This window comes from Apteryx rowi, unplaced genomic scaffold (genome assembly GCF_003343035.1).
Source record: "Apteryx rowi isolate R43461 unplaced genomic scaffold, aptRow1 scaffold_86, whole genome shotgun sequence".
NCBI lineage: Eukaryota > Metazoa > Chordata > Aves > Apterygiformes > Apterygidae > Apteryx > Apteryx rowi.
In genome coordinates, this window is record NW_020451160.1 from 1,925,776 (window position 1) to 1,952,963 (window position 27,188).

The 27,188-nt window shown below is 43.6% G+C and overlaps 1 protein-coding gene across 1 annotated transcript in view; it reads left to right on the forward strand.

The window, feature by feature from the left end:
* The window catches only part of CACNA1G (calcium voltage-gated channel subunit alpha1 G), a 161,502-nt gene extending 138,122 nt beyond the window's left edge, over positions 1-23,380 (forward strand). Inside the window, exons 28-38 of the mRNA XM_026090589.1 lie at positions 1,912-2,021; positions 3,136-3,269; positions 4,725-4,795; positions 5,073-5,151; positions 5,261-5,382; positions 6,343-6,687; positions 9,013-9,153; positions 12,339-12,473; positions 15,556-15,745; positions 17,282-17,409; positions 22,526-23,380. Of these exons, the coding sequence (XP_025946374.1) occupies positions 1,912-2,021; positions 3,136-3,269; positions 4,725-4,795; positions 5,073-5,151; positions 5,261-5,382; positions 6,343-6,687; positions 9,013-9,153; positions 12,339-12,473; positions 15,556-15,745; positions 17,282-17,409; positions 22,526-23,380 (2,310 nt within the window). The remainder of the gene's footprint in view (positions 1-1,911; positions 2,022-3,135; positions 3,270-4,724; positions 4,796-5,072; positions 5,152-5,260; positions 5,383-6,342; positions 6,688-9,012; positions 9,154-12,338; positions 12,474-15,555; positions 15,746-17,281; positions 17,410-22,525) is intronic.
* Positions 23,381-27,188: the final 3,808 nt, after the last annotated feature.

Consider the following 27,188-nt stretch of genomic DNA (forward strand, 5'->3'; position numbering starts at 1 on the left):
ATTCTGAAAATAAAACAGCCTGTCCTGGGATGTCAAGGCTCTTGTGCGTAAGAATGAGATGGAAATAGCTGCCTTTGCCATATAACTTGTACTTATTTTTATTAGCCACTTTCAGAATGAATAAATATAAGACACAATAGGAGGAAATATTCTTTAAGGCTAGACAGGACTTGAATACTTAATGTGAAAAAGAAACCAAAGCAAGGGGAAAAATACCCTCCAGCCTATCATAAAGAAGCCAAAAAGTGAAAGGGCACAAGCCCAATTTATTTTTTTCTGTTCAGGTCACCTTTAAATACCCTGGAAGGCTCATTGCATGATTCAGTCATTTGGTGATGAAAAAGGTTGTTGGCTAAGGAGCTGGTATTGGAATTGCTCTAGGGCATGCGTCTTACCACAGCCTCTTCACAGCTACATTTTGTCTTGTGTTATAAAAATGTTGGGCAGGCTTTTGTTTTTAATTTCCTTGAGGAAAATAACATTTTGTCTCTAAGCCTCTGGTATGCAGCATCTGGGTAATAACTCCAAGCTTGGGCTGTGCTGAGATGACATTATGGTTCCTCTGCTGAGAGTCGGGCACATGTTTGAGTGCCTGGATGAATCAGGGCCCCAGAATCGCTCCAGCCGGGGTAGCTGATGGCTATGAGCCTGCAGATGTTTAAAAGGCTAAATGCACCAGAGAGCTATATATCAAAACTAACGATTTCTCAGCATGTTGGTGCTGCGAGGGATTGGTGGGGGGGATACACGGGGCCACCTTGCGAGTGAGCTCCCTGCCCAGGAGAGGAAGGGCCACCAGGGCTACAGCGCTCCAAGAAGGGGCCGAAGCAAACAGCTCCTGGGCTAATTCTGCTTTTGCCAAATGCTCCATGGTCTTCTGCTGGCAGAGGTCAGGTCCCCTGCAGTGTAGCAGCAGGCTCTTCCAGAGCCACAGCTTCCTTCACCAGCTGTGCTTACACTTCTTGGGCAGGTGAAGTGATTTTTCTCCCTGGATGCTAAATAGTAGTATGAAGCCAGAGCGCAGGACTTAAATCCACTGTCTCATGATTTCTCCATAACGCTCTTTTTTGGTCTGAGAGCACTCCATTGCCATCTCCCACACTCCCTAACAGTGCCCCTCTCCCAGTTATTACCATCCTGTCTTCCAGCAGTGGGAAACTCGATGCTCGTTGCTTAATGCAGGATGCTGTTACCACCGCACTCCTTCACAAGCATGACTTTTGGGATGAAATCAGTTCTGATGTGACGTAGTGCCTGACAGTGCACGAGTTGTCCCAGCCAGGAGACACCTGTATTTAAGCAAGGCTGTGACACCTGCAAAGGGAAGGGTAGGCAGGGAGACACCCGGGGAATTCAGTCCTGCCTGCCATGCTATCCATCTGTCTTGCCAAAGCCCCGGATGAGGAGTAAAGGACAGGCTGTGACAAAGAAAACCACGGAGACAGGGCTCATGCAGACCCCAACCAGCCCACAGCTCTTGCAGCAGTGCACGAATGAGTGAGCGGATTGAAAATCAGCCTTCTGCAGAGAGCATTAGGGTTTTGCACTGCTGACACCTGCAACTGCAGCAGTTGCTATCACCCACCTAAGCGATCACAGCTAGGGTTGTGTCATTACCAGCAGCAGGCAGGCCCGTGCAGCGCTTGAGTCGTGCTTTGGGTTTATGTCACCTCCTCCTGTGAATTATATCGGCTGGGCTGGGGCCAGGCAGAAATGCCAGCTTTGCGCTTTCTGAAGAACTGGGACTTTTCACTGGGACATTAGTCATCCCGAGAGAAGCCACAGTTGGAGCCTTCTGTCTGTTGTTACGAAATGAGTAATTCTGGTGAAACGAGAAGAGGGCAGGTTTGCTGGCAGCAAAGCCCCTCAGCTGAGCTAGCATCTCACCTCGGTGCCATGTCCGCGTTGCAGGTTCTTGACGAAGCCCTGAAGATTTGCAATTACATCTTCACTGTTATCTTTGTCCTGGAGTCTGTTTTCAAGCTGATCGCTTTCGGGTTTCGTCGCTTCTTTCAAGACAGGTAACAAAGGCTAAATCTGGGCCGTGTGGGGCAGCAGCTGGGTTTCTGGAGACAGATGGCCAAATTTGGTGGTGGCGAAGCTTGTGTCTTAGACCCCTGCAGCTCTTCTCAGAGCTATCAGTTAACAGCTGTGACCCCTTTGTGGTGTGACTGATTGAAACTGGGGTAGGTGGGCAATTAGGGAGGTGAGCTGGGAAGATGATGATGCATGTGAAGGAGTGTGACTTGCACCGATTTGGCGCTTGGTGGGTGGACAAAATAAGAGCAGGTCACATGGCAAGTGGTTGATTCTCTTCTCACACCAATTTCCTGTCCGTATAATCACAAGGACCTAGTGAAGAGACAAAATTTGTGCCACGAGAGAGAACCTGGTCCTGAGCAGGCAATGGGTATTCTCAGTGGAAGAGCAGCTAATGAGAAAATTAAAATGACAGAAATGAAAGAATAAGGAACTTTTTTTATGCAGATGCTAAGCAGCACATGAAATTACTTCTTTCTGCGCAGTTTCACTCTCTTACCTCACAAATATGAATTTTATGTGATTGGTAAATCTTTCTCCTCCCATTTTCACCTCCTTCAAGGTTAATAGCAAGAGCCCAAGCAGTGAGCAGGGCTAGACATGAGTTATTCAGCCTGCCGGGGAAATGATCCCACTTGTCCCCCCACAGTTCGGATTCTGGCATGAATCCTTTGCATCTTTCCCTTGCCCAGTGTGATTTTTGTTACAATGATTGGGCGTGGGGTCTGGTTCTTTCTAGGGCAAATCTCACACTGAGGTCCATGAGTCTTGTGTCTAGAATTGGCCAAACAGCTAATGCACAACCCACCCTGAGGTCTGCAGCCTCTGGATAGAAAAATTTGCCCTGCATTTGCTTTTGCTTCCCCTCAGTCAAGAATATGTTTGGAATTAGCTGATTTTATAATGCATTATAATGTGCTGTATTAGTTATAATGATTTCATAACACAACTGCTTTTGTATAATACCTTCACAAAAATACTGCAGATTCATTTGAGTGATAGCACCATTGAAATGCCTGGAATTCATGTGAAACAAGCTACCTCTCGTTGCCAACTTCTTAGTAGATGTTAAACTTCACTTTGTGTCATCTCCAGATGGAACCAATTAGATCTGGCAATTGTGCTGCTGTCTATCATGGGTATCACTTTGGAAGAGATCGAGGTGAATGCTTCGCTACCAATTAACCCCACTATTATCCGAATCATGAGGGTTCTCAGGATCGCTCGAGGTGAGACAAATAAAACAAAAGTGGCTTGTGACTGAGGTGTGCCGGGTTCCCACCAGCAGACAGTTAACTGTTGGGAAACACTTCTGTGGCACATCCCCATCACAAAGTGCATAGTTCTGGCATCAACAATCTGTAAACAAATAAACGAACAATAGGGGAAAATACTTGAGAGGAGCCAAAAAGCTGAGTCAGCTGACCATGTGTTTCTATCTTGAGGGAGCTTGAAGACCAAGAGCGTAGCAAAAAAAGGAGAAATAGCTGTGGATGTATCTCCCAGAGACAAACCTGGAAAAGTATGCTAGTCAAGTCAAACATGTCTTAAGCAGGGACTACAGAACACATGCTAGGGTACATAGGCTTTAAAAGACAAGCATCTAATATATTATGTTTCCTGTGGAACTTTACATCTTGCCACTTTGTGACAAAACGTGCCTCGTCACTCTGCATCCATCTGCCCCCTCAGAGCTGTAATAACACCCGCCAGAGCTGTGCACCCAGCTGCCTTAGGGCCCGGTTCTTCAGAACTGAGTGCCCACAGGCCCAAGTGACGTAGATGCAAAATGTGAGTGCTCAGGCCCTTAATAAATGGCTTCCAGGCCTTCCTGAAGAGCAGGGTTGTGCTCTGAGGCATTATTGCTATGACTACAATCCTCATCTAAGCAAGGAAGGAACTAAAGAAGAAATGAAATGGTTGCCATGTCTCAGGAAAAAAAAAATGTTTTTCCTGTGCGTTCGATCCCTTTCAGAATTAAAAATATACGCAGTTTCCAATTGGAAATGCAACCTTCTGGAAAGGATGTATGAATCAGTTCCTCAGTGAATCATGTATGCAAGCAGGTAGCCTATGGAAGTGGGAAAGTAACCCTAGAGCTGGGAATGAACTAACCAGAAGCAAGAGGAAGAAAAGAGACAGGTCCAGCATAGGTTAAATGGGGAAAGGACATTCCCTGGTATGTGTTTTGGCACTAGACTCACGACCCAAGCTGGAAATACGTATAATAGGCAAACTGCAAAGCTGGTATAAAAGGCCACCAATGGATACAGCTCCTCATAATTGCTAGCTTCAAAGCAGACTGAGAAGGGAACATGCCCATACCTTTTTAAACCTCCTTATTCCCCTCGGTAGCTGTAGCTGGTGTCAGGTGAAATGGCCGTTCTTATGTTCCTGGTTAGGTGTCAAATTGTCCATCTCAGCAAGGGAAAGAAAAAGCCAGACAGAATGATAACCTGTTCTCAGAGTCTCAGGGTAGGTGATGCTGTTATTCACAGGATTTTAAATAGTATCCAAGCAACCAAGAGCAATGTAAAAAGGCCTGGAACTATAGCGGCTAATGGAGAACACTTGACATGATTTCACATTTCTCTTCCTATAATCCGCGGCGCCTGTGAGAGGGACTGAGTTTGTGCCTCTATGCTAATGCTGCAGTTACCATATTACGAACGTGTTTTCTGCAGTGCTGAAGTTGCTGAAGATGGCTGTAGGGATGAGAGCTCTGCTGGACACTGTGATGCAAGCACTGCCCCAGGTAACCTATTGCCGTATCAAAACCCATCTCCTCTGGCCCAGAGCTAATTTCTTATTGCAGAGGAATGCTAATCATTTTATCTTTACTGTCATTAGAGAATCCCATTTCCCTTCAGAAGCTCAGTCTGAGATACAGTCCTCACATTGAGGTCATTTTTCCCCTCAAGCGATTTAAGTTTTGGATTAAAGAATACAGCAAGAAACAGGTCTGGAACAAAAAAATCAATGAATGTTCTTTTTTGTGTGTTTTTTTTCCCCATGTCTTTTTCTCTTTTCAGGTGGGGAATCTGGGTCTTCTCTTCATGTTGTTGTTTTTCATATTTGCAGCTCTTGGAGTGGAACTGTTTGGAGACCTCGGTGAGTCCTCCCCTTCCTCTGCCCCGGGGTGTTGAAAGGGGGCGGTTGGGTGATGGGTAGCTGTGCAAGGACGTGCGTCTAACAGGGGCTCTTCCGCTTGGTCTCGCAGAGTGTGACGACACTCACCCCTGTGAGGGGCTGGGAAGGCATGCCACCTTTAGAAACTTTGGGATGGCTTTCCTGACCCTCTTTCGAGTATCGACAGGAGACAACTGGAATGGGATAATGAAGGTAAGAGACCCGTGAAATATGAGTTTTGTGTATAACTGCTTAATCTAGAAGCCGTCCACTCTGCTGCAAACCAGTAACAGAGAGCAGCTAGGACATTCACACCCTGTAGCCAGCCACTTCGTTCATTTGTGCACTGGGCAGAGTCTCTAACATTTCTTCTCCCTCCTGCCCAGCAATGCAGTGCCTATGTTTGCAGTCTTCTGGCGTACTCTGTATATTCCCATTGTTTCCCCGAGAAAGCAGCTTAAAACGAAGAAGAAAAATAAAGGAACTCGTCTGTCCAGTAACATCAGTTCAGTAACATGCATTTGGTCTTTTTTCCTTAAAAGTCTCCAGTTACTGTTCCTATTGTTGTTGATATTCGTATTTATTCCCTGGGAGAAACTGTGTTTCTGAAAGAGAGTGTCTAGTGGGATATAGCCACAAGGCACGTTACTGTGAAGAAACCTGGTCTAGGAATACATGGGGTGCAAGCTACTCTGAAGGAATTGTTTTTCTGTCCGTTTGTAGCCCATGGTAAATGGAAGGTAGCTAAACTCTTAATGAAAGAGCATTAACTTGTTGAAAGAGTGTCGGCAAGGCCAGCCACTGTGCAACAACTGATGGGTTGTAACTGCGCCCTGCTGTGCCCGGATCTGTCTGCCATACTCTGGTGTATTTGGTCTCTGACCTGGTAAATTGATCGTTCCAACCCAAGGCGCTGGAATGAGCTGGGCCTTTAGGAGTACAAATGTGTGGGTGTCTACGGTCACATGTCCCCATGAACATTTTCCTCTGAGCCTGCACGTAGTGACTAACACAGAAATTTTGCCATTCTGGACATGAAATCTGCCCAATCTTCTCTGTTTTCTGCATGGAGGGAGAATTCATTTGAGCCAAATGACCAGAAGGCAGAACTAGGTCCATGTTGGCTAACTGGCACCTCTTCATGTTCCTCCATCGTTCTCTCCCTGTTGCCAGGACACACTGCGAGATTGTGACCAAGAGTCCACCTGTTACAACACTGTCATTTCACCCATCTACTTCGTCTCCTTTGTGTTGACGGCCCAGTTCGTCCTGGTTAATGTGGTGATTGCGGTACTTATGAAGCACTTGGAGGAGAGCAACAAGGAGGCTAAAGAGGAGGCGGAGCTCGAAGCAGAACTGGAGATGGAAATGAAGACTCTCAGTCCAGGCCAGCACAGCCCCTCGGACATCTTTGTTTGGACTGGCAGCAGTGGTGGAGAGAGACCTGAGAGCCCCCGAGGATGTGCCAATCCCCTGCAAATCAAGGTGGATTCTCAGCTCTCATTAGTATACCCGATGGTGAGAACCTCGGTTGGAGGGTGAAGGGGGGTTGACCTGCCTATTTGCTAGGGGAGGACATGCACGAGTCAGTAATGAGGGAGTGGGTGTACAGTGCGTCAAGGGGTTGTATTCCTCGCTGTCTGTTGATTAATTGCTGCGTGGTGTGGGAACTGATACTCCAAGGAAGAGACCCTAGTCAGGTCTCCATACCACCATGACACATCTGTTCAGGGGTGAAGAGCATTGCATTTGTTCTGGAGATGTGCCCAAGCCACCAAGTCCAGTACTAGCTCAAAAAYTGCTGTAATCCAGAGCTTGGGATAGGCCCTTTGTGGGAGCAAAATCATGACTGCAATATGTTTGCTTTTCTAATGCAGACCATTAACCAGAACATAAAAGAGGAATAAAGCTTGGCTAATCTTTGCTCAAGTATTAAATTTGTTTTACGCAACCTCAGTTCAAAATATACCCCCACAATCAAGCTTGTAAGAAAAGATTATTTTAACAGTAGGGTAATCCAGAGGGGGCTCAAAGCTGGGCTCACCAGAACTGGTGGCAAAGCTCCCGTCAGCAGGAACAGCACAGGATCAGGGCTGTAATATGGTAGCTGCAATGAGTCGTGACAAGTCTCTCCAAAACACAGTTTCTGTGTGAAGACTCAGTTTGAGGAATGAGAGGTGAGGTCAAGACCCAGACAGATTCTTTGGGAGGTAACTGAACTGGAATTATAAAAGAACGGTCCAGCCTTTTTTTAGTCTTAGCTGATTGCAAATTGGGTTAAATTCTACACAGACATCATTAGCTTTTATTACATCATGATTTCACAACAGCATATCTTGGCCTCTGCCTGGGGTGGACTAATGAGTATTCTAATGCATGAAAAACTAATTTATGATCTTTAGTCCAAGGGTGAGACAGAGTAAATCCCCATTTAAGCTTTCTTTCAATTCATAAGCTACTGGAAATTTCTGGTGCCATTAGGAGTCACTAATGTCTGAGATGGAGTCCAAGGCTGTTCTTTGGCACAGTAAAAGAGAGTTCAGGGCAATGTGGGGAAATCCAGACTCATTACATCCTCTAAGAAGAAACAATCTGTCCCTACTGTTGTTATATATGTTAAACAGAGTACTGGCAAACTGTCCTCAGCACTGTTGTCCTACATCAGTACACTGGGCAAAAAAAAAAAAAAAATTTTTTAAACAAACCAGTGAGAAGGACACAGTCAGCTCTTCAGTCTGTTTAACCAGTCCTCACTGAAGATGGCATTGGAAAGGGCTTATTCTAGTCACAATTTCCAGAGCCTGTTTCTTGCTCTTTCACCCAGAATCCTTGAAAACCTGATTTTATTCCGATTATTTTTTCTCCCAGCCAAAATCTTCTTGACAAACCTGATGTCTGAGCACGATAGTAGAGGAATACAATTCCCAGAATGCGATCCTGCAAGGTCGTGTGGTCAGCATGCTCTTTTGCTTGCCTGTACTCCAGGGTTTTGCACTGTGTGCTGTCTGACTACGGTCCTCATTTCATTGTACGTACTAGGCACTCCTGACATGAAAGGTGCAACCCTTAAATTGCTACCATGCTGTCTGTGAAAGTTAGACTCTGCTCTAAGTGATCTTCCATTGTATGTGCTAAGGCTCGCTGGTTTGAAGTTGGCCACGAGAACTTAGGAACCTCAACCCATGGCTGGCACGTGAATTAGCAGCTCGATGTGTGTCAGTTCTGGGCACCTGCAGCTTTCATGGGCAGGATGCTCTTCAAGACAGGTTACTTCAATTTATGTGACCCCTGAGTATGGATTTAGGTGTCACATACTAGGTCCTCTTGCTCAAAAATGCGGACGTGGGTATAGAAGCCTTAGTAGTGTCCTGTGGCAGTAGTGTCCTGTAGACGTTCACAGCACCGAGTATCGCGACACTGCTAGAATGGCCCTATGATACAGCTCGGATACCAGGAGTAACGGGTTATATTCATTCAGAGTGAGAAATATGTCCGAAGAGGGGCCTGAAGGGGGAACATCACGTGGTTCCCGGGGCAGTCGGCTTCGGTCCCATCTCCACTAATGTCTGAGAAAGCTTTCACTTCTGACTGTGATATTACTGCACTGTTCTCTCTCCTCTCCTGCCTCACCTTTCCCTCCCTCTTGTTTCTGTTACTGCTATTCTCCCTAAATGTTTCCGTCTTTTTTTTTTCCTTCTATTCTGTTTTTTTTGTTTGGTTGGTTTTTTGGGTTTTCTATGCTGTCCTTTTTTCTCTCTGTCTCTGTCCCTTGCTTTCTCTCTTTCTCTCCCTCTCTTTTTGGCCTGCTTTATCTTTCTGCATGCTATACACCACCCCTCCTAGGAAAGGCACTTGTTTGATACCATATCACTGCTGATCCAGGAATCTCTGGAAGGAGAGCTGAAGCTGATGGACAACCTGTCAGGCTCTGTGTGCCATCATTATGCCCTCCCCGCTCCTGAATATTACAACTCTGAGAACCAGGTTAATATTCCTCATTTCCTGCAAAGTCTCCATCCAAACTCAGTTCAACTGAGACCTTTAGTAGCGAGTTAAGTTCTTTGCTTTGTGTAATATAGACAGAGGGATTTGAAGCATAAGTCATTTTGGCTTTTTCTGTGGGAGTCAAGTTAATATCGCATTGTTTTATGATGTTGTATATTGATGCAAGAGGAAAAGTACAGGCATTGAGTTTTCCTCTTCAACACAGTAAATCTAACGAGAAATTTCTTACTGTTCATGAGTGCTGTTGGGAAAAGGTATGAAACCTGTTCTTCATCCTTCAGTGGGGTTCCTCTTTTTAACTTCTTGCTCTTAAGCAGGGCTCCCATAGCAATACAGCGACACAGCCGCAGAGCCTGGAGTACAATGTGAGTTTTTTCCAAGGTAGAGCCTGAGTGGATAGGGATCATAAAATGATCTCTATGTTTTGTGCTTACTTATACTGCCTGAAAATCCAGTTCCATGTGATTTTACTGAAGAGGCTTCTTGCAAGTGGGTTATTGTAAACTAGATCCTCATCTCTGATCTAAACTGAATTTAGGAAGGTGAGGCAGCTCTTAACGATATACTTCAACTACTTGTGTGCTCCAGTGCTTTACTGAATAGGGACTGTAATACCCAAATTTAAAAACAGTCCACTTACTTCTTAGAATAAAATTCCTATGTTCTCATACATATGATTCTTTCAATCAAACATTTTCCCTAAATCACAGCAGTGACCATAATAATAATTCAAACATACCAATTTTTCCTGCAGTCAGAATTGAGCAAACTCCGTATTTCTTGATTTCTTTTTTTTTTTTCTGGCTAAAAAGAGAATTTTTCATGTTAAATCAGGGTGCTTACTTACGGGTTCACTGACACTGTAAATTATCCAACTCTGTGGTTCATTAGAGAAAAGGAACAAGCCTAGGTAAAATGGAATCCTACTGCAGATCTTTATATAGGAGGATAACACATCTCCCTCTGATTGATTGCTGTGTATCACTTATCAGACTGAGGTCTCTTGAGCTCTAGGAAGCGACTGTCTTTAAGAATTGTCGGGGGAATAGAGATGGGAGCTATGGTGGCTGGGGACAGTGTGAACCTCAGTGAGAGCTGCTTGGAAATTTTTTGACACAACATTTTTCACCACATACTGCTGTTGCAGCAGAAATGTTTTGTTTTGACATTTTCATAATGAAAAAATATAGCATTCAGGTTTGCAATGACTTTTTCTTCTAAAAATTAAGCTAAACCTTTTTTTTTTAGTAATTAAAAGACTGCATAAATAATTGAATCCATTTCCAACAAAATGTTTCAATTGACTCAAACTCAATTTTTGGAGAAGGGAAGGATGACAGGGGGGTTGTTTTGTTTACATTTTGGCTTTGCAGTTCTCAACATTTGTCATGTTTTCAGGCAAGTCAGGAATTTAGAGCAGCCTTAGGACTTGCTGAGAGCAACCTGGTTAGTAGTAACAGCTTCCAGCGGAGCAATTCCACGGGGCCGGAGTTGCTGGTGTCCTCCAGGCTCTACTGCAGCCATTCCCCCAGCATCCAGCCACTCCGGACAGTTGGTCCCCATTGAGGATCGCCCTCCCCATGCTGGCAGACTCCTCAGTTCTGCTCCCAGATGCCCCTTTGGGGAGCCTGTGGGAAGCCAGAAGTCCCTCCAAAGCATCTCACTCCACTGACAGTGGACAACCACATGAGACGAGGTATCAAACCTAAGGTGATGAGAGGGGTCCGGCCCTCTAATTTGTCTCGGCTGGAGTTTTGAACCTGTCAGAGTTCACTCATCACCAGGTTTATTTGGCCCTACTGAGGTCATTTCTAAGAGTGAGGAAATCCAAATCTTTGACAACTTACATACCACAGATTTGGGCCTCTGTGTTTTTTCTTGGAAGATATATTGCTGTTGAAAGACTTTTCAAGCATGTAAGATAGAAATACTACTTCTTCTAGTTTAAAAAACAGTTGTAAGAAATGGGAAACTAAAAGGAAACGCCTGGGACGTGTCCAGACCAGGAGGCCACTGCAAGCATGGAACACATCCATATGTTATCTTATAAAATGTTCTCTTCAGTGCTGCTCTCTGAGGGCACGCCAGTCTCCCAGACAGATACCTGGGGTTGGTTTTAGGAAGACTGAGCCTTTGCTTCAGAGTCAACATCCGCCTCTGAGGTGCTTGAGAGCAGTGATTCTGCTTTGAAGGGGATTCCGCAATCTCCATTTCCCCCTTCTCTCCAAAGCCTGCAATGATGAATCGTATCTCCTATGGAAAGAGCTCTGTGCTTATGGAGAGATCTTTATTGATGTTTTATTTGAAGGCATTTAGCAAGGAAGCATTAGTGCAAGAACCACACATCCATATGGCGTTTGTGCAACAGCTGCAACGCCTTTTCCCACCTCACATGGGCTTGCTGTGAGCCTGAGAAAGCTGTTAAGGGCCAAGACACGGGTGGTATTTTGAGTAGGACAAGCGCTTACACAGGCTAGGCACTGAGGTCTCTTTAGCAGGCCCAGACTCGCTGAAGTCATCAGGAAGGCACTTGTTGACCTTTCCAGACTTTGAATCAAGCCTTAAGTTCTCCACTGTCAGCATTTATCCCTGAGGAAGTGAATTATAGTCATACCTGCCTCGCGGTGAGGGTGGAGGCCCCAGAGCACCGAGAAAGGCACCCTCCATACACCACCTCCATGCACCGCCTTAGAAATGGTGTTGGTGTCGGGGAATCTTTTGAGGCCTCAACCAAATTAGCTTGGAGGCCAAGCTAACAGCATGACCACTGGGATAGGAACAACTAGGGAGAAGCTTGAAGATCTTGAAGCCTCTTTTATTTGATCACAGCTGGAAGGATAAATATCTCTAGTTTAAAAGTGATGTTGCTTTTGCTTCCTCACCTAGAGAGGAGGAAAACAAAATACAATCCTAGCATTAGTGCGTGGTTTTAAACTCCCTTGCAACTCATCAGTAAGCATTTAAGTATGCCTATTCCACTCTTCTTCATTTCTTTGTTATACTCGGTTTCCTTAAGGCTCTGTCCCCAGTACCAATGTGCATGATGTAGCTACTCCCAGTATAGGGATATTGCTTTGGTGTCTAGAGGTATTTAGATAATGATACTTTTTTTTCTCTAAAGATTTGTGTCCTGGTTTCTTATGCTTAATCATCTCTCCCTTTAGATCCCTCTAGCTGAGATGGAGGCTCTTTCTCTGACGTCAGATATTCTCTCTGAAAAGTCCTGGTCCTTAGCTCTGACGGATGACTCTTTTCCTGATGATACTAACACACACTTACTTAATGCTCTGGAAAGCAATGTACATACACTGGTCGCTGTATAGTCTGATGTTTACAGGGTTCGAAATACTGCTTTCACCTCTCTGCACCTGCCTAATGGCATTTTCAGTTCAAGCGCATTTCCAAGTAGCACCAACCTCTTCTCCGAACAGGACATTGTCCTTAATGCCATTAGGTCTTGGGCTGTTAGCGCTCGTGTCCACAAAGTTGGTTCCATGAGAGGAACAAGTATTTATTTTTATTTTTCCTTTGGCATCTTGTGTAAAAACAATGTGTTTTCTAGAAGTAAAATAAATAACAAAAAAATGCCTTGGAAAGCGTGAAGGTTGAAATTTCCTTGGCATCTGAAACAAATCAGTGATCCTGCGTGGAAGAGACACCCATGAGCTAGTGACTCATGTGTCCTCTTCACAGGGGTCATCTGCGATCCTGGCATTTGCACTGGATTTTTTTCTTCAGGAACATAGGCACCACAAGGCTTTTTGCGTGACTAGTGCCAGACTGTTTATTTTAAAAATACCAGATTGGGATCTCTCAGAGATGCTGCTGCTTTTGTGAATTCTTCTTAGCAGTCATCTCGCCAAAAAAAAAAAGAAAAAAAAAAGAAGGAATATTTTGTGTCTTTTTGAATGGAATGACCAGTATTTTGAACCCTGCCTTGACCATCTCCTCTTTGAAACATTAGACATTTTTAGCTGTGTAGCAGTCAAGTGCTTTTTTTCTGCTGTACAACAGACATAACTCCTCTTCCAACATTTTTGGACCCATTCCTGTTTTCTTTGTTGTTGTCCATGTACCTGCCGTTGGATGTTCATGTTGTTGATAAATTTTCTGCCATTCTAGTTGATTGTCATCCTAATTAGTACTTGTTTGGGAAACATCTCTTTTAAACCGTGACAATATTTCCCATCATGCTTCATGGCATCATGTGCAAAAGATTTTGTAAACTTCATTTAACATTTTGTATGGGACATTTTATTTCAAAATCAGTTTTCTGGAGAGTATTCTGGAGAGAGGGACAGAGGAGAGAACTGTTCTAGTTTTGAATCAGATTAGACAAAATGGTTTGACAATGTAATAAAGTCTCAAGAGTGTAGCCAAGAGAAATGTTTAACTTAATGTTTTTTCATTTCTCCAGAAAAAATGCAAAACCAGGTTGAACAAAACATTTTGTGAATTAGCGTCCATACCAACAAAGTGTTTTGGTCAAAACAATTTCCCAAACTCCTGAAAAACTGCAAGCTTTCATTAAGATATTTTCTAAATGCACTATTTTGATACTTTATTTAGGCACAGTTTTAGTTGAAAAATACCTCAAACAGAATGTTTTAGTTGACTCAAAATAGTTTTGGTTTGGGATTTTCTCTTCTTTTTTTTTTTGGTTCACAGAAAACTCAGATTTGATTTTCAGTCAAGCCAAAACAATTTGTTTTTCAGAACTGCCAGTGAACCAAAAAGCTATGTGTTCACGCTGCTCTGTTTGGGAGCTGGATTCAGGAGATCATTTTGCAGCCATTTTCGCTGGTTTTCACGAAGTTCACTCATGGGATTTCTCCCGAGATGAGCAGAAACTGGAGCCCGCTGTGGTAGCGGGTCCTGCCAATGAACCTGAAGTATTAAAGGTTGGGTTTGGAGAGGATCTTGAATCCAAATTTGCGTGTTCAGATCCAAATGGTTTTGAATTTGAAACCTTGGGTTTCAGGCCATCTTTAGTGTTTAAGCTAAATTGTATGAAAGCTAAATAATATGAACATTAGGGCCCTGAAGGGGAAGGCAGGGAGGGGAGGAAGAGAGAGGCTCTCAAAACCCACGTCTCCCGTTGCCAGCACAGGTCTCGCTCTCCTTCCCTGAGCGATATCCGGASCACATCGTCCCTGTTATCTAGCTGTACCCAGGCTATGCCTAAATCAGCCTGTTCTCAAGGACTGAAAGTAAAGCTGCATGACAGTGAAGGTGCGTTTCCTTCATTAAATTTACAACAGTGGTCTTCCCCCCCCTTTTTTTTTCTTTTTTTCCCTCCTTTTTTTTTTTCTTTTTGTAGATTTTGTTCAATCTTGTCATGTTTTACTGTGTATACAGAACACCCCAGTGAAATTTTGCTTTTATGACCAAAGGACAAAACTGGAAAAATCTTGGAACATCTATTTCAGAAAAACAGTGGTGCACTGAGTGAATGGAAGATTTGTCAGAATTAAGGTTTAAAGTTTTCCAAAAGCAGTGATCAGCTATGTACTGTATTGAACTACAGTGTCACATCTGATTTTGGTGATTTTCATTGGAGACCTTTTAAAGATGGAATAACTCTTTTCTTAGAAATATACAGGGAAGTTGACTTCACTTCCCTTTTTGGCAATACTSTCAAACACAAGAACACCCAAGAGCTTTTCTGGGATGGAGATATTTCCTTATGAAATCGGACCTGAATCTACCTCATTCAATATTGCATCTGGGGCTGCCCATTCCAAGAGACACTTTGGCTGCAAAAACTCCACAGTCAACACATATACGATAACCCGCTCTTGCATTAGATCCCTTCTCATTAGAGAATGGCTTTAACACTGAAGCAGGAGGTTTGAATATCCCTTTCAATAAAATGGGTTTAGTTATTCATTATGTGAGACAAAAACCAATAAGATTGTGCTGGGAGCCAGAATAGAGGGCATTTTCTGTAAACCAGATTTTTTTTTTTTTTTTTGGTTAGAAGAGGAAACAGTAGTCACCTTTGCAAAAGTCTGACTTGCTGATGAGGGCACCGAGCTTTATTGCTACTGTCAAGGATCAAAGTTATGCAAAGCATGTGACCGTTGCTGGGCCTTGAGGCATGATGCCTTCTTTACATCTCCTTGAAATAGTCATGGTTTATTACTGCCGTGTTGCTTCCTCTGTCGCTGTGGTTCATCCTGTGTGACAGTTTAGTGACCGTACCGGAGGAGGGGTGTAGCTTCCTGGTAGATCCATTCGTGCAACCTGTACGTACTGGCGGTGTGCATGCCCATCGTGCCATCCTGATCGCAGTGGCTGTCGCTAGGGTTTCTGGGCACTTCTCCTCGTCCGGCTCCGTGATTTCTTTCGTCCTTACTTTTTTTTCCCCCCCTCCTGTAGGCGGATCTCCGCTCCAGAGATGACGCGCTGACTCTGTCTCCCAGCAAGGACTTGCTGAGCGTGAGGAAGCCCTCGGTGGGGCGCACGCACTCCCTGCCCAACGACAGCTACATGTTCCAGCCRCCGGGCGCCGGGCCCCGCGCCGCCTCCCTGGGCGAGCGCAGCCCCGCGCGCCACAAAGCGCACTCAGGTACGGCCCCTGCGGCTCTGGCACGACCGGGCTGGGATTTGTCCCAGCTGCTCAGCTGGAGGCATCAAATTGCCTTGCGTTTCCAGCCAGGCTTTGGTGCCCTGACCTGTCAAATGGTTTTGAAAAGCCCCTCCACCACCTATAAGGACCAGCCTGAGCAGATAACTCCTTTGCCCTGAGCTTTCTGGCAGTGTCACAGTGAGAAGCTGGCCTGGACCCAYGCTGGGTCCCCTCTGCCCGGCTCCCCCAGGGTTACGGTCTCTAAGGGCTCGGCAGCTCCATCTGTCTCACTTGAAGTAGCTATGGCCCATGAGAAAAAATYCCAACAGAAAAGTATTTCCTCGTGTCTGCTTTTTTGCAGCAGGACCTATTCTAGCAGGTTTTGGAAGCTCTGCATGGGAACACCTGTGAAAAAAGGGGAAAAAATGTCTCTAAATGTCTCTAAAATGAACATAAATGTGCCAAATYGAGAGAGATGGTGTGAGATGAATGGAAAAATGCGTGCATGGAGAGTTGTCCTTCTCAGTGTGTGTGGCTGGGATATATGCCTCGGGGCTAAATTCAGAGATAYGCTTGGTTACAGCATGCTGCAGATGGCAAAGGCTCTTTAAATGTGCACCTATGTACTTGTACTTGCSGCTGGCTGCCAGCCCTTATCAGTGTGCTTTCGTTTGCTCTGTGTGCTAGGGGTTACCTGCTGCTGGTTAGTGAATGTAGCCGTCTAATTCTTGCTTGTAGCAGGCCATCGTTTTTAGACATTTGTCACAGATAAGACAGAAAAGTTTTTATGAGCAATGTCATTTGAAAGCTTCTAAGCAGAACATAATTTCAGCGCTGCTCAGAACGGCTGGAGATTTGAACAGATTAGAAATAAGATGTTGAAATTTGCATAGTAATAAGACTTTGGATGAATAGCGGCTGTTGAACAGCAGAAAGAAAATGCGGACACAATGGAAGAAGATGAATCTGGAGTTGTGAGAAGTCCCTGCCATAATACGAAATTTTCAAGGTCAAGTGCAGTCCCTCGAAGAGCCTGTTTGTACGTAATACAAAAGGTGTGGGTAAAATCCTGGTCAAATCCTGCTAAGGTCAATAGCAAAATTCCCATTAGCTTCAGTGGAGCCAGAATTTATGACTCTCTGTAACAGCCAAGAAATTCCTTGGAGTCATAATCCCTGACCTTAGAGAAGAAGCCCATTTGCGACAGGGGGAGTTTCCAGTGTTGTGCTTTTGACCCTTAATTTGGATGCACTTGTCCTGTCTTGAACAAAAACTACTTCACAAATAAAAGGTGGGTAATTTCTAAGTTCCTCTTTTCTCCAAGATTGCACTTTCCATTTCTCCGCTTGGAGAACTGAGCAGCCCTGTCTGACAGCACGGGCTTGCAAGGGGCAGGCATTGCGCCCTGCTGAATTCACGGGAAAAATTGTTCTGCTGAAACTTAGGATAAGTATTTTGGAAAGGTAAAGTGTCTTATTCATAGCCACATTAAGCAATTAAAACTCCTGTCTTTTTCTCCTCCTGGTGCAATTCCAGTTGTCTYGACTGTGCCAAAGTGCTCCAAGGTGGCTAAGGTGCCCAAGTGTTGGCACATGTACCGCTGTCCTGTTCCTCCTCCAATGTCACCGCTTTGCCCGGGGGGAAGTCCCCCCTACCTGTTTACGGTCGGTAATATTGTAAAGTGCTGCGAAGAGAGCAAAAGGTGCCAGGCATCTTTAATAAATCACAACAACTAAGCCACAATATTTCAAGCTGCGAAAGGTTTTGTTGTCAGAAACACTGGCACTTGCAGGAGGTATTTGTATGAATACTCCTTCGTAATGGGGCTGTTGTTCTGGGACGGATTCCAGGACAAATGAGATTCTCTGGGATGCAGTCCAGGTTAAATGAATTGTTTTGAAAAATGTTGGGCCTGAGGGGGGGAAGGGAAGCATGCAGCGTTTCAAACCTTTTAGAAGTCGCCAGCAACCACGAAGGGTCAGAAGGAGGCTGTAGAGTATGTATTGCCTTCTCCCGGGATGCTTTGTAAAACTAGCCTTGCAAGCTGCCAGGTGTGGTTCGCTTTCATTTATTTCCAGTGTGCACGCTGGGACTGAGAGCCTTGTAGTCGATGTCTGGATACACTCAGGTATGGAGACATCCATTTCTAGAAACTTTCAAAATCATACATGTAGAAACTGCCAGCCCAGATGAACTTCTAGCTCATAATCTTCCATTCTTAACAGGAGCTAGTCCCAGATGTATCAGGAGAAAATGCCAAGAAAAATGAAATAATGGACAATTTTGGAATAACTTATGAGTAGGTGGGCGTTTTTTTCCTGTCATGGTGAGCTGGTCGTTGAATTCAGTGTTTTTGCCATGCGTGTTTGGTCCAAGGTGCAAAGCACTAGTTTTCTTTGGAAGGTCTCTGAGACAGGGAAGCGATCACCAGATGCACACGTCACATTCCTGCTTCTTCTCCCTCTTGCAAGGTTCAAAGGCATCAGTGCAGTCCCAGCCGGCAGACACCAGCTCTCTCCTGCAAATACCAAAAGACCATTTTCACCATATAAGAGCTCACGATCATTGGGTCAGGGAGAGCAAGCCACAGGTTTCCCAGCCTGTGCACTCCCCTTCTGCTGAAAGGCTGCTCCGCAGACAGGTAAGCAGACTTACGAACCTGCTGAGGTTTTATACTGCCACGTTACCAGCTTAACCATACTTTAAATTCAAGGAGGGATTCATAGAGAAACCTCAGGAGAAATGTAATTCTCCTACAGAATTAACAAAAAGGTTGACGCATTTGGATCTGAAAGCCATCCAACAGGCTCAACGGGTGTGTGTGATGGGTATCATCTCCTTTGGCAACGTGCCTAAATGTTCTCCGGGTTGTTAGCACTTTATTCTCTCTGTCCACTTCATAAATGCTGCCAAATGCTCCCCAGGGGCTCCTTGGGGTTCAGGGAACTAATTTTTAATTGCTGTGATTTTCTCAGTGCTTGAAAGGACACAGTGTCTGCAGACTGCGTTCCTGGCCACCCTTCTCCTGGCTCCTCTGATTTCTTGAAAGGGGAAAACTGTCATTGCTGTTTTAAAGGCAGCTGGATATCTTATCGTAGGCAAAACCTTCACGGAAAGCATACCATTTTCAGAGCGAGAGCTGAAAATTAAGATCTTTTAGTTTTTTATCRAGAGACTTGACTTTGTGAGAGCGAAGGGACTAGCTAAGAACATGCCCTGTTGCTTTTGAGCCCTGTGTTGCAATGAAAATCAGTGAAAGAAGTTAGATTCCCAAAGGCCAAAGGTGTCATTATAAATGGGACTTGGGTTTTTGAATCTCCTATGTGCTTTTGAAAAATTAAACTTGGCTATATACAGAACAGAACATATTTCATTTTGTAACTGTTTTTATCTCTATTTTTTGCCTCACATTGATTTAAATCCTGATTCAACCCAAGATCTAAGAGAATCAAAGATTCCAATCTGCTTGATTGGAAGCATAAGTTTAAATTTATCCTTTCAGTAAAATACTTGCACTTGTGCTTCGCTCTCACGTGTTTAAACATACTTTATTGTGCTGCTGGGTCAGAACCAGAGGCATGTCTGATTCCTAAACTCTGCTTTCTTCAGTAGTTTCCTGTGTCTGGTTTTATATACACAGCCTAGATCATTCTTTTTATTTTTTTTCAAAAATAATTTATTTCCTGAATGAAAATATTTCCCTTTCTTTCATCTTTTAATCAACATTGACAAATTAGACAGTTGATTCATTAAGCTATAAAAATGAATGTGAAGTACCAAGGTTAACAATTACATTAGCCTGCAATACTAAGCTGACAAGAGAAATTCCTAGCATGTATTCACTTGCACAGGGCTGGCCCGCTATCCCAATCACCGCTAATGGGGAAACTAATTGGTGTCATGATTCCAGTTCATAACCACCCTYCCTTGCCTTCTAATGAATAACAGACCCATCCTTTTGAACTGATCTGTCTAGAATAAATTAGCATGTTAGCCATCTTCCCCGTTCATATTTTGGGAGGCTTCCTTTTCTTAAACCCTTTCATATGTTTATATTAATTCATTCCCCTGTCTCCTCTCTCTGCTCGTGCTGTGAACCTGGAGTGACTTTTAAAAAAGAGAAAGGCTTTGGGACAGCGAGCAGCTCTGTCCATGGACCAGTCGCTTCGCTCCAAAAGTTAGTGACGCCGTAGCAGGAACCTCAGCAGGACCTCACTGCACRCCAGCATGTCACCAGCCACTTCAGGGTTGCTAGCATCTAATTTGGGATTCTGGAAAACTCTTGGCTGGGCTGTGTAGCATTAAGCGTGAAGGTTTGGAAGCACTGGCCCTATCTCCTACTTATGCTGACCTGACCCTCCAGGCATTCATCTTTCTGACCTGAATTTGACAGAATTTGATCAATATTCAGAAAAGTGCATGGCTTTGGGTGCCTGTCACTAGCCCATGTTTATGGGGATTATAACATCTGTGGCAGGAGAGAAGTTTGTGGCCTTTCTGCCAGCATTTTGTGCCTGGCGGTGGCAAACTGGATGGCCAAACACTTTGAAACTTAGTCCTTAAAGAGGCCAAATTCCCTTTACCTCCTTGACAGTGCTGCTTGCTCAAGTACTCTCTGCTTTGCTCCTCCTATTGCCCTCACTAATCTGCTACTAGCTCATCACATAGCCCAAACTAGCAAAGCGTTTTGATTTGCAGTACCCATTTTTCTTTATTGTTACCTATATTGCATGTAATTCTGATTTGTTTTCTTTCTTCTTTTCTTTCTTTCCTTTCCCTTCCCCCTTGTCCCACCCCCTATCCTTAATTTGTGCATAGATAAATCTCATCCACCACATTCCTGGTCCGCACACTTTCCTCCATCACTAAAACCTGTGTGTTTAACCTCCCTTTCCCTTCAGAGTGCTGTAGCGTGGACACAGTCCCCACAGTAACATGCAGTTTAGACTCCGGAAAACTTGACAATTAGTGATACGCTCACAGATGAAGATTAAMAGATCGGATGCTTGGAGAGAACATTTAAAGCCAGGCTCCCCACCGAGGACCATGCTCCTTGGCAGTGCGTTGCACAAGGGCTTTTCTCCAGGACAATTAAAACCACATTGATTTTTTGGTTTTGGTTCCAGGACTGTGTATCAAAGGTGTAGACTACACCAAGTTATGACTACTACAGGGGTACACACCAATGTAATGGTAGATGGTCATACCAGAGGAGGGGAGGTCTCTCTTTTTATTTTGAAATGAGTCAATGAAACATTTATCCGAGCAGTTGCTGCTAACATCTACCAAAGATGTCTGTATCATTGGGAAAGAAAGAACTGGTGGTGGCTACTATTGCATTTGTATACAATACAGGTTTGTGTACAAGCAAAAGCAATGACAACAAGAATTGTTTTGCTTCTGTCTTCTACTCTTTTGTGGCCTGTGCTTCAGCGTACATACGTGTTTTTTTCTCTCCAAACCCTCACTAAAACTATTGGCATTGAGGAACCCAGAATTAGCTCCGCACTTGACTGTGGTTAGTTACCAGTATGACGCTGTAAAATTTTAACTAGAAAGGACTCTCTAGTATTGGACAAAAATGTYTGCCATATTAAATATCCTCCCAACTATCACAGACAACAAAGGGATCCCAATGCGCAGACGCAACAGTAGTTGCTTGCGGTTGTGCGTGCACATGTGTGCGTACTGCAGCTGAAGGCAGCTTGGCCTCAGCAGAGATTGTTTGGCTCAAATGATTCTTTTGGGACTATTTTTATAAAAATTCTACAATCATTTTGGGGAGATCTGTCACAAAAGCATTCCTTGGTATGAGGAATTTCATGTCCTTAGACTTCTTTAGAGGACTAAGACTGGCTGTATGCATTTCCTCCAAACTTCTTCAAGAGGTTTTTAAATTTTAAGATTATTTAACAGTCTTCTCAAACTTGAGACACTGGTTTTCAGGACCAGCTAATACAGCAGATTTAGAAASACTTCTGACAAGGGATGCAATGCAGCGAAAAGATGAAGCCTTCAAAACACGCCGTGGGCACTCTTGGCCAGCAGGCACTAATGCTGCATGTGACTCAACACAGCCAAGGCAAAATGTGAAATGAACTCATGCAGCACAATAGGTGGAAATAATTACAGATGCTCAGGTCCAATTCTGGCGTCTCTGTCATTTCTAGCTCCCCTGCCATATGCCAGTGCAGAGTCCTGGCGCCAGCCTGGGGACAGTGATGCTGTCCCAAAGCCGGGGACAGGCTGTTGCCCCGCGCTGGTGCAGAGCGCGGTTGCTCTGGTGTAGGTGGCTCTGGGGATCCTGCTCCAGGTCCTCAGCATCCCCTGATCTGAAGGGAAGGGAATATACAGGACTCGCTTGCACTTCCCTCTCCCGCTCATACTTGGGCTGGTAAAATTATAAAGGGGTTTGCAGGAGACCGTCACGGTTTTCATAACAGGAATATGCCCACGTTTGGGTGGGAGTATTTGGTTTTTGCGCTCCTCCACACTTCTGAGGGAAAGCTGAGAGTCAACTATTTATGATGAAGGAAGGGCCAAGTTCTGCTGTAACTTTCACAGGGATAAACTCACAGATCWTTGAAGCCCAGAATTGCTATCACCCATAGTGTATGCTGAGCTATAGGAGTCGGTGTTGTCTGTGGCTCTGTGCTGAGGTGTCTTGGCAGAGTTTGGTGCCCTGTTAATGTTGCGCCTTGTTCCTACTAACCTCCGTTTGGTCTGTCTCTCTTAACCGGCAACTCCCCTCCTCCCCAATCCCTTTGCACTCTGATACAGATGGCGATAAGGAAYGACTCTTCGGACAGCAAGGAGAACGTGCATGTGGAGGTGAGTGAACCCGCGGACCCAACCGTCCCCGCCGTGCCCAAGGAGGAGTCGCCTGGTGCTCTGACACCCGCAGGAGCGAGTGACTTGGCTGCATGGAACCGGGCGAGYGTTCGTACGCAGCAGCATTCCCACAACCAGTATAATATTTCGAAGCAGGCACCAACATCGTGTGCTTGTGCAGACTCATATCAAGAGACACCCGGAGACTCAGTGGACCAAGAAGTATCTGAAATAAACAGCTCCTCGGAGCCTTTCACTTCAGAAACTTGCACAGCCTCGAGTGCCTGTTCAGAGGTTTGGCCTCTCTCTCCTAAGAGGAACATAGGCAATACTGGCAATGTTACGTTGAAGGACCTGAAGAAATACCACAGTGTAGACACCCAGGGCCTTCTAAAAAAACCACCCTCTTGGTTAGATGATCAAAGGAGACATTCAATAGAAATTTGTTCCATGGAAAACAGCCCTCAGCACCATTCCACATCTAGCTCTTCTGGCTTCATAAGTCAGGTGGTAAGTGAAATGGAAGGCTTGCAAGGAATGCGGCAGAAGAAAAAACTGAGCCCCCCGTGTATATCTATAGAGCCACCCGATGGACAGAGTTTGCTACCTAGAGGACCTCACAGCATCTCACCTGCCAGCGCAGACAGTTGCCTGAGACGGCGTGCGCCATCCTGTGAGTCCAAGGATTCAATGGATATAGGGGAGTCGTTGCTTCCAGACAGTATGTCAACATCTCCAGCCCCAAAGAAAGACTTGTTGACGCTTCCTAGCTTTTCCTTTGATCAAACGGAAATGGACCCCTGAGTTACTTTTCTGTTGGTGCCAAATGTTTTCTTCCTTTCATGTAATAGAGGAAAAAAAAAAAAAAACTAAAAAACTCTGTATTCCAAAATGGCACTGGGTAAAAAATTTCCAAAGAAAGATTAAAGAACCAGCTGGTTAAAAGAGTGGTTAACCTATATCACGCTTACTTAAGCATATGTTCTGCTTAGGTAAAAGCAATACAATGTGCAGAATCTATATGTATATTATATTTTATTAAATTAATTGAATCTAGTATTGCGGGATGTAGTACATTTTGTGACTAAAGACTCRTTTAATTTTCTTCTATTTTATGTATCTCAGAATATTTCTGAGATAAAGTTGGTTTTTATGAATATTTTAACCTAAAATATATATTTAATCCCTTCTCTTTTTTGTTTTGTTTTGTTTGGGTTTCATTTTGTTTTGCAAAGCACAAAATGTAGCCAATTAGTGCATTACAGAGGAAATGTATCCCACAGTCAGCAGTGAATAAGAATTATTTAATGTAATTTATTTTTTCCCCTTGGACTTCAATCATCTTCTGGAAAAAGATCATTTGCATAGTYGAGAAATGCAGTGGCATTTTTTTTAACCAAGAAATATTCCAGTCTTATGTAAAATCGACATCCAGAGTAAAAGCAGGTGCACAAAACCAGGAATGTACAAAATGCTGATAGGTGTCTGAAGGTTGTGAACGTAGAGCCAATTTAACTATATGCTGGCATTACACATTGCTGATTTATAAAAAGGTATTGTATATTGTCCACTGGTGAGTCACAAAAGCATGTCGATGGATCTCTTTTCAAATGTGCCTAGGCAACTTGGGCAACGAAAGCCTACGGTCACGCCTGAAATGTTTTTCCAGTGTCTCGGATAAAGACTGTTTCTTTTGGTTAGTTTTACGTGTGTGCAAGTCCACTGTTTTCCCTGCAGTTACTCCTTTTTGCATCAGGGTGAAAGGGAGAATAAGACCTTATTTAAGATTTGCACCGAGTGGACTCAGTGCAGACATGACTCAGCAGTGTGCTTAAGCACATGTTTAAAGTTAAGCTCCCGCTTAAAATGCATTGAAGTTGATCATGTTTAAGTAATTCTTTAAAATTAAAATCATATGCTTATGTGCTTAACTGAATCAAGGCCTGTTAAAGTTTGCAAAGTTRTTCTATGGAATATGTATAAGAAGGTCTGCAGGTACTGAAAGGACTGTTGATTTTAAGTAAAACAGGCAGGTTTTTTTGCTATCACTACCAGAGTTAATTTACGTGACCCTGATTGAAATTTATTTCCAATCTAGTAAAAGCCTTAAGTAGCAACATCATGATACAAAAAAAATAAAGATGGAATTTATGATGTCCTTACTTTATAACATGTCCTTAATGTCAGTCATCTCCAAAATTTACTGTTTATTCTGTGCTAACGCCCTCTGCAAAAAGCAATCTGTAGAAGTGGAGCAAGCAGGACAGCACAGCCTGAAGCTCAGCACAGGGTTTGGCCTGGCGGGACACATCCTGCTCTTCCCCAAACTGATGGAAACCAGACATTAACTTCACCGAACCTCCATGAAATCAAATTAAGATGTAGGCTCAACAAGACTTTGGAAGCCTAGTTTTAAGTGTGTGAGTAGTCACAGGTTTTAATCATTGCACACATGTATAAGGCTTTGCCGGATCACAGCTTTAAAGCAGCACAAGCAAGGGAGGGATTTGTGCTAATTCGATCAGTCAGGAGTTTGTAACTTTTTGAGAACTACTGATCTCTTCAAATCATTAAAACATGTTGGTGTACGGCCTCTTATCCTTTCAGAGATTAGACGATTATGACTACGTGTATCTGCACTCGCTTCAGGTATATATGCAAGAAGAAGATGCTGTTAATACGTAATAGGCCTAAGTGAGGTCTTAAGCTCCTTTATTTTCATTTGAGGAAGTTTACTCCATAAACGGTCCCTACTGATTGTACACATCATATAAAAATGCAGGGATTTCAGCAGGAAGTCGGGCAATCGGTGCATTTGAAGAACGAAGATTAACGTTCTGTGCCAGTTACTGCAGTTAGATTAATTCTGGGCCAGGACCTTTTCCCTCTCTTCTGCAGTTACAATATGGCCCATATGGAGAACGCTCGCTTTGAAACGCCAGTCCAAATCCAGAGTTAAGCCCATTTAAAGCAACTATTTCAAACAAACCTTTCCTCAGTTCTTCCCTGGGATCATATTTAAGGGAATAATAAAATTACAGTGCATTAAGACTGAGGAATATTCTTAATCCCTTTCTCATTTTACACTCACAATGAGCCTTAGCTTTTCCTTTACATCTACTAAATAATTTGGCAAAATAGGCCACTAAAATTGCTGTACCCTGGTACACTTAATGCTTAGCAGTGTGTATACGTAGCTGGAATGATACTACTCGTACAGTTCCTTCCCTAGAAAACAACATGCAACATTTTAGCTTGAAATCATGGCACAAAAAGGTGATGTGATGTTAATCCAAAAGCTCAACTCCAAATATAACAGAAAGCCTAAAGGGTGGCCTATTTTCACTACTTGGGGTTTTGCCCACTGACCATGTTTGTGTGAGTAACAAAAAGTTTACATCATACATTAATACTAAATAAAGACTAGCCAATGAAGAATACTGTATGATGATGCATTCAGGAAAAAAAAAATCCATGTAAAATAGTTTGTTTTCTAAACCAGATAAGTTTTTTCTAGCTGCCCTTTTGAAAAACAAATACAAATGTACTGCAGTGTGTGCAATAATCTTAACRTAATTTTAAATACCTTTTGGGGGGGTTTTATAGAATTTGACTTTTTTTAAACAAAATGTACAAAAATCCACCGGAATTCTGTAGAATGGTTATGTTGATAGAATTTTTTATATTTTTGTAGAATCTGTAGAGAAATTGTTAAAAAGTCTGCGTAGCGTCTTGGGAACAGAAGCAGCTCTATTGAAATTTTTCTTTTCACARACCTGGAGCCAGACCTACTGTATTACAACACCCCTAACCTAGTTCCCGCGCCTGCATCCAGGTCATGTTTCCAAGTAAGCAGCTAAGCTAAAGGTCTACGATACTGCAGTGCTATTACTGTTCAAGACCTGAACCGATATAAATCACCTACCCTGAGAACTCGGCCCATATTGATGGTAAAGTAGTTACATTGCTAGCCAGTYCATCCAAGCACACCAGCACTTTAATCCTGTGGATTTACTGTACACAGATGGGAAGAGAATATTCTGCTGTCGCCAGTGGGACAGGTGAGGAAGGAGAGGTTGCAGACGTGTCCGGAAAAATGTAAAGTCCATTTTGCAGCCCCTTGCACATCGAAATAACTTTTCATAGCTAGGTTACAGGCTGTTTATACTGTAGATACTGTGGAGGAGGGCAAAGAAAATACTGTTTTTGACTTCTGTGGATTGCACTCAGCACAAGGTGTGTTCAAGGGAAAAAAAAAAAAAAAGGCAAACAAAAGCATTAGACTGTAAATTAGGCTATGCCCCAGTCTCCCCTTTTCTGCCCCTTTGGCTATAATAACCCATGTACACTATTACACAAGGTGACTAGAGTAGGCACAGTACCTTGCAATGTCTGTAACAACCTAGTATATATTATAGAACTTTGTATTTAATAGTTAATATATTGTTATACTGTATCAGGTATATAGGCCAAAACCAAGGTCTTTTGGTCAGGGCAACAAAAGGTGGTATTCATGGGGAAAATTGGGTTAAAATGTTCCTTTTTAAAAAACAAAAAAAGACAAAAAATGAGTGTAAATCTTTACAAATGACAAAAACAAATGTGTCCTATT